At 44.4% G+C, this 12,962-nt stretch overlaps 1 protein-coding gene across 1 annotated transcript; it reads left to right on the top strand.

Moving 5' to 3' along the window:
- The first annotated feature begins 1,583 nt into the window (after positions 1 to 1,583).
- Positions 1,584 to 10,899, top strand: LOC145861694 (up-regulator of cell proliferation-like). Its single transcript, XM_082964567.1, has 2 exons — positions 1,584 to 1,587; positions 9,455 to 10,899. Exons 1-2 carry the CDS (start codon positions 1,584 to 1,586, stop codon positions 10,897 to 10,899), a joined length of 1,449 nt encoding a protein of 482 aa, XP_082820693.1.
- The last annotated feature ends 2,063 nt before the right edge of the window (positions 10,900 to 12,962 follow it).

Genomic DNA, 12,962 nt, shown 5'->3' with positions numbered 1-12,962 from the left:
CCAAAAATGTGATCATATTACTCCAGTGCTAGCCTCCCTACACTGGCTTCCTGTTAAGGCAAGGGCTGATTTCAAGGTTTTACTGCTAACCTACAAAGCACTACATGGGCTTGCTCCTACCTATCTTTCCGATTTGGTCCTGCCGTACATACCTACACGTACGCTATGGTCACAAAACGCAAGCCTCCTAATTGTCCCTAGAATTTCTAAGCAAACGGCTGGAGGTAGGGCTTTCTCCTATAGAGCTCCATTTTTATGGAATGGTCTGCCTACCCATGTGAGAGACGCAGACTCAGTCTCAACCTTTAAGTCGTTACTGAAGACTTATCTCTTCAGTAGGTCCTATGATTAAGTATAGTCTGGCCCAGGAGTGTGAGGGTGAACGGAAAGGCTGGAGCAACGAACCGCCCTTGCTGTCTCTGCCTTGCCGTTTCCCCTCTTTCCACTGGGATTCTCTGCCTCTAACCCTATTACAGGGGCTGAGTCACTGGCTTACTGGTGTTCTTCCATGGGAGGGGTGCGTCACTTGAGTGGGTTGAGTCACTGACGTGGTCTTCCTGTCTGGGTTGGCGCCCCCCCCCCCTTGGGTTGTGCCATGGCGGAGATCTTTGTGGGCTATACTCGGCCTTGTCTTGGGACGGTAAGTTGGTGGTTGTAGACATCCCTCTAGTGGTGTGGGGGCTGTGCTTTGGCAAAGTGGGTGGGGTTATATCCTGCCTGTTTGGCCCTGTCCGGGGGTATCATCGGATGGGGCCACAGTGTCTTCTGATCCCTCCTGTCTCAGCCTCCAGTATTTATGCTGCAGTAGTTTATGTGTCGGGGGCTAGGGTCAGTCTGTTACATCTGGAGTATTTCTCTTGTCTTATCCGGTGTCCTGTGTGAATTTATATATGCTCTCTCTAATTCTCTCTTTCTCTCTTTCTTTCTTTCTTTCTCTCGGAGGACCTGAGCCCTAGGACCATGCCTCAGGACTACCTGGCATGATGACTCCTTGCTGTCCCCAGTCCACCTGGCCATGCTGCTGCTCCAGTTTCAACTGTTCTGCCTGCGGCTATGGAACCCTGACCTGTTCACCGGACGTGCTTGTTGCACCCTTGACAACTACTATGATTATTATTATTTGACCATGCTGGTCATTTATGAACATTTTAACATCTTGACCATGTTCTGTTATAATATCCACCCGGCACAGCCAGAAGAGGACTGGCCACCCCTCATAGCCTGGTTCCTCTCTAGGTTTCTTCCTAGGTTTTTGGCCTTTCTAGGGAGTTTTTCCTAGGGAGGTTTTCCTAGCCACCGTGCTTCTTTCACATGCATTGCTTGCTGTTTGGGGTATTAGGCTGGGTTTCTGTACAGCACTTTCAGATTTCAGCTGATGTACGAAGGGCTATATAAATAAATTTGATTTGATTTTGATTTGATATTTAATGTAGTACAATCCCTACCATTGATAGTGTTTGATGTTCCATTTTATTTAGAATAGCCATGGAGTGGTCTTGGTGTCATGGAACATTTGGTTATCAATGTATAGCTTGTCGACTACGAAAGCTATATGTCTCCCTTTTAGTCTATTGTCTTTGAAGATGGGTACAGCATTTTGCGTCGTTCTGCTATTTCCTTTGGGAACTAATCGTACATGCCTATGTTAAAGAAGGCTAGTCCCTTGCCCAGGCTTTTAACCACTATTTTATCTTTAAAGGATGCACATTTGGCAACGATTGGCCACTTGTATCGATGTCCTATCTGTCTGAAACGATGTGCGCATTCAAGTTTAATTTGGTCGACAGTATCGCCTGGGATCTGCAGCTCTTTAACCATGAATTCTTTCACCACACTCCCTGGATCTTCACCTTCAATCTCTTTAATTCCGGTAAGCACCAGATTTTCACGCATTAATCTGATCTGTATATCAAGAAGGAATTCTAGTTCTCTTAGGTTCATTATCATCAGCTTCGATAACATTGACTGTACCCTTCAACTTTTTAGTTTATTTTTCCACTGTTGCGGCTTTTTCAACACTCATTTCAAGGCTCGCCTTCATCTCTTGTATAGTTTAACAGACTAACTGAAGCACTCCTAATTGATCATTTATAGATTTTAGCAGTACGGTTTCCACGCTTACCGTACAGGGTGGTGAATATAGGTCATCCGTGTCAGTCGAAGAGTCTCGTAGTTTTCTTTTAGAGTTTGGTTCTCCATTCTTTTTAGTCTCAGACATGTTTTGGTGTTGACTGCATTGGTAGGGTTTGTCAAAAAAGTAGTTTTTAGTTATTATCCAGTTTGGATGTTGTTGCCCACGAGTGAGCAGATCAGCGTAAAAGTACTATTATTCAGGCAGTTTTAGGGACATTATTTTCTAATCTTTTTCACGAGGCACTAACTTTTTAGATGAATCAAATAGGCATCACATAGATATTATGGTTGACCTTGTCCGATAGAGCCATTGGACATCTTTCAGCGAATAATGTTAGTATAAACAGCTCATACATCCCAAATGTTTGCCCCATGTTCTATTGATTTCAAAGTGATATCAATGGAAGTGATTAACAAACAAAATGTTTCATTACACTTAATGCATTGGCGACCCACTTGAATCAAAATGCAACGCTTCAAAATGTAGCTAGGTATCTTCTACAAGTTTTCCTCTAACCAGTGATGTACACATTATTCCCAGATTCTATGTAGTTTGAGCTGTTAGTTTTAACAGGACGTGCAACCTCATCTCGACATCTAGCGCTACATCCAGTGCCTTCATAATGTATTCACAACCCTTTACTCTTTCCACATTTAGTTTTGTTACCGCTTGAATTTAAAATTGCTTGAATTAAGATTTTTTGTCACTGGCTTTCACACAATACCCCATAATGTCAAAGTGGTATTTTGTTGTTAGAATTTAAAAAATAAATCATTCAAAATGACAAGCAGAAGTGTCTTGAGTCAGTAAGTATTCAACCCCTTTGTTATGGCATGCCTAAATAAGTTCAGGAGTAGAAATTTGCATAGCAGATCACATAATAAGATGCATGGGTTCCCACTGTGTGCGATAATAGTGGTTAACATGAGCCTAAAATTATTAATTTGGCTTTGATTGGTGTATTAATAAACCCAGTCACTACGAAGTTAGGCATTCTTCCTAACTTAGTTGCCAGAGAGGAAGGGAACCGCACAGGGATTTCACCATGAGGCCAATGGTGATTTAAAACAGTTACAGAGTTCAATGGCTGTGATAGGAGAGAACTGAGGATGGATCAACAACATTGTAGTTAATCCACAATACTCACCTAAATTACAGAGTGAAAAGAAGGAAGCCTTTGCAGAATACAAAGATTCCAAAACATGCATCCTGTTTGCAACAAGACACTAAAGCAGTGCTTCTCAATTATTTTCTGTTACGCCCCCCCCAGGAAGAAGTAAACATTTCGCGCCCCCGAACTCTCCGCCGCGACTGTAAATAGTATAATTTGTCTATAAAATTGTTATAAGTACACCTCTGCATAACATTGTATCCTTATTAACATTAAAGAAAAAGAAAAAAGAAAGAAATATAGATCATCTTACAACAAAGAATAACTTTATTAACATTGTTTTTTAGTCTGTAACGAAAGACTTAAAGTGCATCAATTTGCCTGAAAAAAAAAAAAAATTAAAACCTACTGTAAACATTTTCTTGACCATTTGATACTGAAAAAAAAAAATATATATAATCAATAAATAATAATACATTCAAATTGATCAGCAACATTAACTCAGGAGCACAATATATGAAACACTTTGACCTATAAAACAAAAATGAATAAAACAAATTTGTGCAGATTTTTTTTTATCAAAATGAGGAAGTCAGGAGTAATGGCTACAATGAGCACGTTTTGCAGAGCACAGCTTTTCGAAGCTGGGTTTGTTGAAGCATGATACTGCAACTCTCAGCTCCTGCTCAATGTTTAGCTGGGACCTGTACTTGGTCTTCAGTGCAGCAACAGCAGAGAAGCCAGTCTCACAAAGATAAGATGTTGCAAAAGAAAGAAGAATGCCCATGGCCCTCTGCCCTAAGAGTGGATACTGCCTCTCTACACTCAGCCAGAATTCACTCAGTGTCTGTGATGTGAACCTCAGTCTCAATGTGGAGTCAGATGTCATATCAATGAACTGGTCCTCCTCTGCAGAGCTGAAACCAGTTGGAGCTGGTGCATTGAAAGGATCTCTCACCCAGTCATATTGGGAACTGTTTTCAGGGAAGCACTTTTTAAAGAATCCCATCAGTGATGAAATATGCTCCTTAATATATGGAATCACTGAGGTGGCATCATAGTCAGTAGTGTCAACAAATTCATGCAGGTTCTCGAATGAATCAGTATTTCCTTCATCAAGTCGCCTGCCCCACATTGCAAGCTTTCGAGTGAAAGAGCTGATCTTGTCTGTGACCTGAGGGAAGTGTTTATCTTTCCCTTGAAGCTGTAGATTTAGTTAATTTAGCTTTCCAAATATGTCACTCAGGTAGGCCAGTTTTGCCAGGAAGTTCTCATCACAACATTTTTCTGCGAGGTCATACTTGTGCTCCTGCTCCGAAAATATTCTTATCTGCTCTCTGAGCTCAAACTCGGGACAAGACTTTTCCTCGTGACAGCCACCTTGCTTCACTGTGAAACAGCACAGCTTGATGTTCAGCTCCCATCTCCTCACAGATAGCAGAGAAGACTCTTGTTTTTAGTGGTCTGGTCTTTATAAAATTGACTACACCTACAATGTCAGTCATAACCTCACTTAATTCAGAGGAAAGGTGCCTTGATGCCAGTGCTTCTCTGTGTATAACACAGTGTGTCCACTCAGCATTAGGTGAGGCCTTCTTGATGAGTGCCTGAAGTCCTTTTCTCATCCCTGCCATGGTTTGTGCTCCATCACTGCAAACACCAATGCAGTTCTCCCACTTTAGCCCATTCTCAGTCAGGAAGCAGTCCAGCATTTTGAATAGCTCTTCAGCTGTGGCTCTGTCACTGACATATTTACAAAAAAATAGATCCTCACACAGGGAGTTTGTCATGTCAAAACGTACATAAGCGATAAACAAACAGTCTTTGTTGCTGTCAGTTGTTTCATCGAACTGTAAGGCAAAACGTTTGTCTTTGAGTTTATCTACCAGCTGTTCTTTACGATCGTTAGCAATTTCTTTTATATGTCTGGCGACAGTGTCATTGGACAGAGGGATAGTTTTTATTTTTGCAGCACTTGTGTCATCCAGCATGACAGAGACCATGTCTAATGCTGCAGGCAGTATCAGCTCCTCTACTATGGAGTGGGATTTTTTGCACTGAGCAATTTGGTACGCCACCTTCTATGATGCTAACAGTGCTCGCTGGTTTACTGAAGTAGCATTCACAAAGCGGGACGATTGTTGGCTATATTCGGCACGTTTTCGCTGAAAAAACTCAAGCGGCTTATCAGCGTGATTGGGGTGTAATGTCTTTAAGTGACGCCTTAATTTATTTGGCTTCATGCTGTCCGCTGCCAACATTTTTAGACACAGTAAACATACCGGTCTTTCCTCGTCTCCCACCGTAGTTACAGTGAAGCCAAGCGCTACATACGCCTCGTCATATTTCCTCGTCTTAGCTTTCGGGAGACTTACGTTTGTCTCATTATCTCCGTCTCTCTCCGCCTTTCTTTTCATCCCTGTTAAATATTTTTGTTATCTGCACTTCATATCTCCTGCTCTGTGCTGTGTGCTCTTGTTCGGTGCAAAAAAACCCTACTCCCTGCGGCAAAAAAAAGCATGTTCCCCAGGGTCACACGCGCACCACCTGGCATCGCTCCGAGCCCCCCCAGGGGGGTGCGCCCCACTATTTGAGAAGGACTGCACTAAAGTAATACTGCAAAAAAATCCAGAATACAAAGCGTAATGTTTTAGGCAAGTCCAACACAACACATGACTGAGTACCACTCTTCATATTTTCAAGCATGGTGGTGGCTACATGACGTTACGGGTATGCTTGTCATTGGCAAGGACTGGGGAGTTTTTCAGGATAAAAAGAAACAGAATGGAGCTAAGCACAGGCAAAATCCTAAAGGAAAACCACGTTCAGTCTGCTTTCCAACAGACACTGGGAGACAAATACACTTTTCAGCAGGACAATAACCTCAAACACAAGGCCAAATCTACACTGGAGTTGCTTACCAAGACAACATTGAATGTTCCTAAATGGCAAAGTTACAGTTTTGACTTAAATCTGTTTGAAAATCAATGAGAATACTTGAAATTGGCTGTCTAGCAATGATCAAAAACCAACTTGACAGAGCTTGAAGAATTAAAAAAGAATAATGGGCAAATATTGTACAACCCAGGTGTGCAAAGCCCTTAGAGACCCAAAAAGACACAGCTGTTATCGCTGCCAAAGGTGATTCGAACATATATTTACTCAGAGGGGTGAATACTCATCTAATTAAGATATATTAGTGTTTTATTTGTCATCCATTCTCAAATGACATTACAGAGTATTTTGTGTAGCTCGTTTACAAAATATGTATATTTTAATACATTTTAATCCCACTTTGTAACGCAACAAAATGTGGAAAAATCAACATTTACATTTAAGTCATTTAGCAGACGCTCTTATCCAGAGCGACTACAAATTGGTGCATTCACCTTATGATATCCAGTGGAACAACCACTTTACAATAGTGCATCTAAATCTTTTAGGGGGGGGGGGATTAGAAGGATTACTTTATCCTATCCTAGGTATTCCTTAAAGAGGTGGTGTTTCAGGTGTCTCCGGAAGGTGGTGATTGACTCCGCTGTCCTGGCGTCGTGAGGGAGCTTGTTCCACCATAGGGGTGCCAGAGCAGCGAACAGTTTTGACTGGGCTGAGCGGGAACTGTGCTTCCTCAGAGGTAGGGGGGCCAGCAGGCCAGCGGTGGTTGAGCGCAGTGCCCTCGTTTGGGTGTAGGGACTGATCAGAGCCTGAAGGTACGGAGGTGCCGTTCCCCTCACGGCTCCGTAGGCAAGCACCATGGTCTTGTAGCGGATGCGAGCTTCAACTGGAAGCCAGTGGAGAGAGCGGAGGAGCGGGGTGACGTGAGAGAACTTGGGAAGGTTGAACACCAGAAGGGCTGCGGCGTTCTGGATGAGTTGTAGGGGTTTAATGGCACAGGCAGGGAGCCCAGCCAACAGCGAGTTGCAGTAATCCAGACGGGACATGACAAGTGCCTGGATTAGGACCTGCGCCGCTTCCTGTGTGAGGCAGGGTTGTACTCTGCGAATGTTGTAGAGCATGAACCTACAGGATCGGGTCACCGCCTTGATGTTAGTGGAGAACGACAGGGTGTTGTCCAGGGTCACGCCAAGGTTCTTAGCACTCTGGGAGGAGGACACAATGGAGTTGTCAACCGTGATGGCGAGATCATGGAACGGGCATGTGAATACTTTCTGAAGACACTGTACACACTGATCGTGATAAACATACTTACATAATAAATAAACAAGTCTTACTACATAAGAATCTGTCATTTACAAGTATTATGAACGAAAAATTCATACACACTAGCAGTTCAGTGGTGGCAAATGTGGAGGGGGAGACATTTGTAGAATGACTGTGAGAAGGCCACTTCTGGGAACTTTTAAAAAAAGGACAATCTACTCCAAAATACATGAAAATTCAATTATGTTGACACAATCTGAAATATAACTGATGCGCGCCACTGCACTGTAGGGAGATGAGGAGCAAGCGGTGGACAAGTGCAAGTGCTGGTTAATTCCACCATTGGAGTGCCAGGACAGAGAAGAGCTTGGACTGGGCTGAGCGGGAGCTGCCCTCCCGTAGGGGTAGGAGGGCCAAGAGACCCGAGGTGGCAGAATGGAGTGCTTGGATTGAGGAGTAGGGTTTGAGCATAGCCTGAAGGTAGGGAGGTGCAGTTCCTCTTCCTGCGCCGTAGGTAAGCACCATATTCTTGTAGTGGAAGCGAGCTTTGACTGTAAGCCAGTGGAGTGTGCGGGTGACATAAGAGAACTTGGGAAAGTTGAAAACACGCGGGCTGCGGTATTCTGGGTTTGATGGCACAAGCGGCGAGCACCGCTAACATCGAGTTGCAGTAGTCCAGATGGGAGAGGACAAGCGCCTGGATTAGGACTTGTGCCACTTCCTGTGTGAGGTAGGGTTGTACTGTACGGCTGTTGTAGAGATGGAACCTGCAGGAGCGGGTCACTGCTTTGATGTTTGCAGAGAACAACAGGGTGTTGTCCAGGGTCACACCAAGGTCCTTTTCACTCTGGGAGGGAGACACAATGGAGTTGTCAACCGTGATGGAGAGGTCTTTGAGCGGGCAGGCCTTCCCCGGGAGGAGGAGCAGTTCCATCTTGTTGAGCTTGACGTGGTGGGCTGACATCCAAGTTGAGATTTTTGCCAGGCACGCAGAGATGTGTATCACCACCTGGGTGTCTGAAGGGGGAAGGAGAAAAGTAGTTGAGTGTCATCCGCATAGCAGTAATAGAAGAGACCATGTGAGGATATGACAGAGTCGAGTGACTTTATGTTTAGAGAGAAGAGGAGAGGGCCTAGAACTGAGCCCTGGGGGTCACCAGTAGTGCAAGTATGTGGTGCAGACACAGATCCTCTCCATGTCACCTGGTAGGAGTGGCCTGCCAGGTAGGATGCAATTCAAGAGTGTGCATAGCCTTAGACGCCCAGCCCTGAGAGGGTGTAGAGGAGGATCTGATGATTCACTTTGTCGAAGGCAGCGGATAGATTTAGGAGGATGAGAACAGAGGAGAGAGTCAGCTTTGGCAGTGCGGAGAGCCTATGTGACACTGAGAAGAGCAGTCTCGTTTGAGTGACCCGTCTTGAAGCCTGACTGGTTAGGGTCAAGAAGATCGTTCTGAGAAAGATGACGAGGAAGTTGATCAGAGACAGCACGCTGAAGTGTTTTGGAAAGAAAAGAAAGAAGGGATACAGATCTATAGTTTTTGACGTCAGATGAGTCGAGTGTTGGTTTCTTGAGGAGGGGAGCAACTCAGACCATTTTGAAGTCAGAGGGGACGCAACCAGTGGTCAGGGCTGAGTTGATGAGGGAAGTGAGGAATGGGAGAAGGACTCAAGAGATGGTCTGGAGAAGGGAGGAGGGGATGGGGTCAAGCGGGCAGGTTGTCGGGCAGCCAGACCTCACTATTCGAAGGATGTCGTCTGGAGAGAGAGAGGGGAGAAAGAGGCCAAGGTGTAGGGTAGTTCTATGTGAGTGAGACCAGTGGACTCAATAGGCTGAGTGAATGAATAGTGGATGTCGCCAACCTTTTTTCAAAGTGGTTGACAAAGTCGTCCTCAGAGAGGGAGGAGGGAGGGGGTGGAGGATAAAAAAAAATGGACCAGCCCATCTGGCATTTGCCACTGTTCTGATGTCATCTATTTGTGCTTCAGATTTAATAACAAAGTTTTACTAAATTCACCTGAACAAACCCTTATTTTTTCCCCCACAGAAACCCACCTGGAGAGCTTGCTGCTGGAGCTGGGGTTGGAGCAACACTACACAGAGAAGCTCGCCCTGAGAAACGTGCTGCAGATTGATGAAAAGACCGTCACAGATGAACCAGCTCAGACTCTCTCAGCCGTGCCATGGACTTTCCTGAAGAGGTTAATTATGGTTAATGTAACTGCTAGAAGTGTGAAATGTACCTCACCAGGAGGTGGGGCAAGTTGTGATGCTTCATTTGGCAACATAGACCTAGATCTGGAGAGTCTGGTTGATAACATGGACTCTAGTAATGTGGTGAACCCCTTAGACGTTGTTACTGCTCTCTTTCTGTGCTCTAATGGTTTTCTGCAGCAAGAGATGGCGTTGAAAATGTCAATGTGTCAGTTTTCTGTGCCCCTGCTTCTACCCAATTGTGACACAGAAAAATGCACGCTCATGCTTTGGGCAATGCGATACATTGTCAAGAAGTTCAGACCTCATTTATTGGCAGACCCAAGAGGATTTGTTGAAGACAGGATTGTTCTCTCTGACCTCCCCATGGTCTTTTTTGTTAGATTGGGTGAGTGCTCTGTGTCCAAGTCACAGATTCTGAACAAGCTACTGAGTAATCCCCAACAGTATCACAACATGTTTGTCCACCATGATATGGAATGCGGTGATAGTCCAAGGAGGATATCGAATGGATTGGTTGAAATAAGATGGTACCTTCCCTGTGGGAACAAGAACATTGACTTCTTTGGTGAACCTGTCGCTGTAGCTAATCTAAGAGGGGACATGAGTTTGTTTGAGACGCAGTACTCCTTTCTTTGTCAGACCTCTGCAGCAGTCTTTGTGTTGTTCGACAACTTGGACACTATGTACAAGCTACTGACCAGCCAACACACCAAGGCACAGCTGTTTCTGGTGGGTAACCCACAGAGCAAGAGCTTCAGCATTGATGCTTTAAAGAAAACCGCCAAAGAGCTAAACTTGAAGATGAGCAATGTCATCCTGAAGAACAAACACATGAATGATGCCAACTTTGTGAAGAACCTGCGAAATGCAATTGGTCAGGTGATCAAGAGTTCAACGTCCAAAATGCCATTGGGGCAGATGGCTGAAGTGGCACACGAGCTTGGGATCTTGGTTGACGAGGACTGCCAAGAATGTCAAAGTGCAAAGCAAAATGCTGATGGAATTACTTCAAACATACATGACATACCACAGTATAAGGAAAGTCAGCTTCCCTTGCAAGGACAGATCTGGAAGGAGCTGGCACGTCTAGAGAAGGATGCATGCGGACTGCAGAAAGCTAGGAATCAGAACATAGAGATGTACAAAAGTGAACTCCAATCACAGAAGACACAACTCAGGAAAAAGCAGAGAAACTATGACATATCAGGCGCAATGACTTGCTTCATAAATGCAATGTCAAGCACAGGGCTAGAAAGGTCCTACTTCTTGAAATGAATGCGAATGAACCTGGACAATCTGTCTCGTAGAAACTTGTCTGGCCTCAGAGAGCAGTACAAAGAGAAGTGCCAGAATGTGGCAGATGTCTTGGCACACAACAAGAACTTGAGAGACGGGAAGATGCTCTTGGAGCAATTGAACGAGATGAAACCGGCAGCAACCAGAATGGGAAAAAAAGGAAGAGAACATGAGCTTCACAGATGTGATGGAGTACAACCCAGAGACTGGTAACTGGTACATCCCTGGACTTTGGCATGGAAACCCTCCAATGGCACCCGTCAATAACTGTAAACTGGAAGCTGATTTTGAGATTCGAAAAGGAATGATCAAGCTTGACACAGTTAAGAAGAAGCACACAGCTGTGATGGAGAAAAAAGTGCTGAAGTTGCTTGAGGACTGCAGAAAGAGCGAATCTCAGTGGTCTGTGAAGGAACTTGATAGAGAATTTGAAAAGGTATGGGAGGAAACTGTGTATGAGCTATCCAACTTTGAAGGATTGATGCCACAAGACGTTTTGAGTGATGTTTTCAACCAGCTCTGGACTAACATGGTGCAGAAGGGAGGTTCAGTGAATGAAAAGCTGAACAAAGTGAAACTTAAAGATCATGGAAAAGAACCCTTCATAGTCACTCCCAAGGGGTTTTTCAAGAGATTAGTAAAGGAGTTTTACATGGATGAGCACACAAGAAAAACCCAGGCCATGGCAGACAACCTTATGGCCAAATGCAAAGAGTTTGTGTTCGAGAAGGTCCAAAAGAAAACGGACTACCATCAAACATACACACAAGAGATTCTGCACATGATTGAAGAGAAACTGGATGCCAACAAAGAACTTGACACAAGCCTCAAATTTGAACTGAACATCAAATTGCACATTTGTGGGTTTGCAGCCAGGACCTTTCAGAATCTGCATGAAAAGTTCATAACTGACAATAATCCTCGTTGGTGCCTTGAACAGTTCAAAGATAAATACTTGGAAGACTTCAAAGACTTGTTCAGTGGACAAGATCAGTGTTAGAAGAAAGCTGAGCAGTTCACCACCCTCTGTCTCAAACCTGCAGTGTTGCCAGTTCCCTGGGTTCAGAAATTGTTGATGTAATGCTGATGGGACAGAATGCCTTTCAATTCAGCTCTCGGGCATTTTTCCAGTACTCTGTGCTGAAGCAACTGTTGTCAGCATTCAACTTCGCTAACTATGTGAGCTACATTTGTGACTATGAAGGCTTTGTCAAGAATTGGATTTTTTATGAAATCTTGAAACGCTTCTCACAAGGAAGTTTGATTTGGAAGACTGTCAACTCAAAGGGATCATCTCTGTCATCACTGAGGCAATCACAAAAGCACTAATGAATGAGAAGGGCAACATAAAGGAATTCATTAAGGACATATGCAGGGACCTAGGAGAGAAGCTGGTGCTTCCCCAAGACGCATTGGAAGCCACCATGATCCTCAACAATTCCAAACAGGAATCGTTTGCCCACTTGCTTAAAATATCTGTAGGGGATATGGAACAGTCGCTGAGAGAAGAGTTCCAAAGAGCACGGGTTGTGAAAAAGAAATTGGAAAGACAGAACATCAAGCCACAGAACGAGCTGTTCACAAGAGTGTTTGGCTCTGGGAAGCATTCTGCAAGGCACCGTGCGAGGCAGGAGGAAAAGCCACATACAAACCACTGTGCCTCAATACATAGACCAAAGGGACTTGGTGGTGTTGAGTTTGAAGGCTCAAGAAATCTTGTCACTGACATCTGCTCCTCTTCAGTGTTCAATGATACCACCTTCAAATGCTATGCAACAGGTGGACAGTGGCATCCTTACAAGAAATACTGGGACATTTACCCTGACTGGCATATTCCTGCAGATCCCAGCATACAGGCCTCGGACTACTGGAAATTTGTGATGGCAAAATTCAACGAGCACTTTGCCGAAGAGTATGGTGCACTGCCTGCAGATATTCCCCCTGCCTGGAAACGGATCTCAAAGGAACAGGCAGAAAGAAGCATAACAGAGTATTTTAGCATCAAGTGAGATTCTCTACATTGCCTCAAAGAGCAATAGCCT

This window comes from Salmo salar, chromosome 18 (assembly GCF_965601325.2).
Source record: "Salmo salar chromosome 18, fSalSal1, whole genome shotgun sequence".
In the NCBI taxonomy this organism is placed as follows: Eukaryota; Metazoa; Chordata; class Actinopteri; order Salmoniformes; family Salmonidae; genus Salmo; species Salmo salar.
The sequence above is the reverse complement of the archived record's forward strand: the minus strand, read 5'-3'. Positions and strand labels throughout refer to the sequence as shown.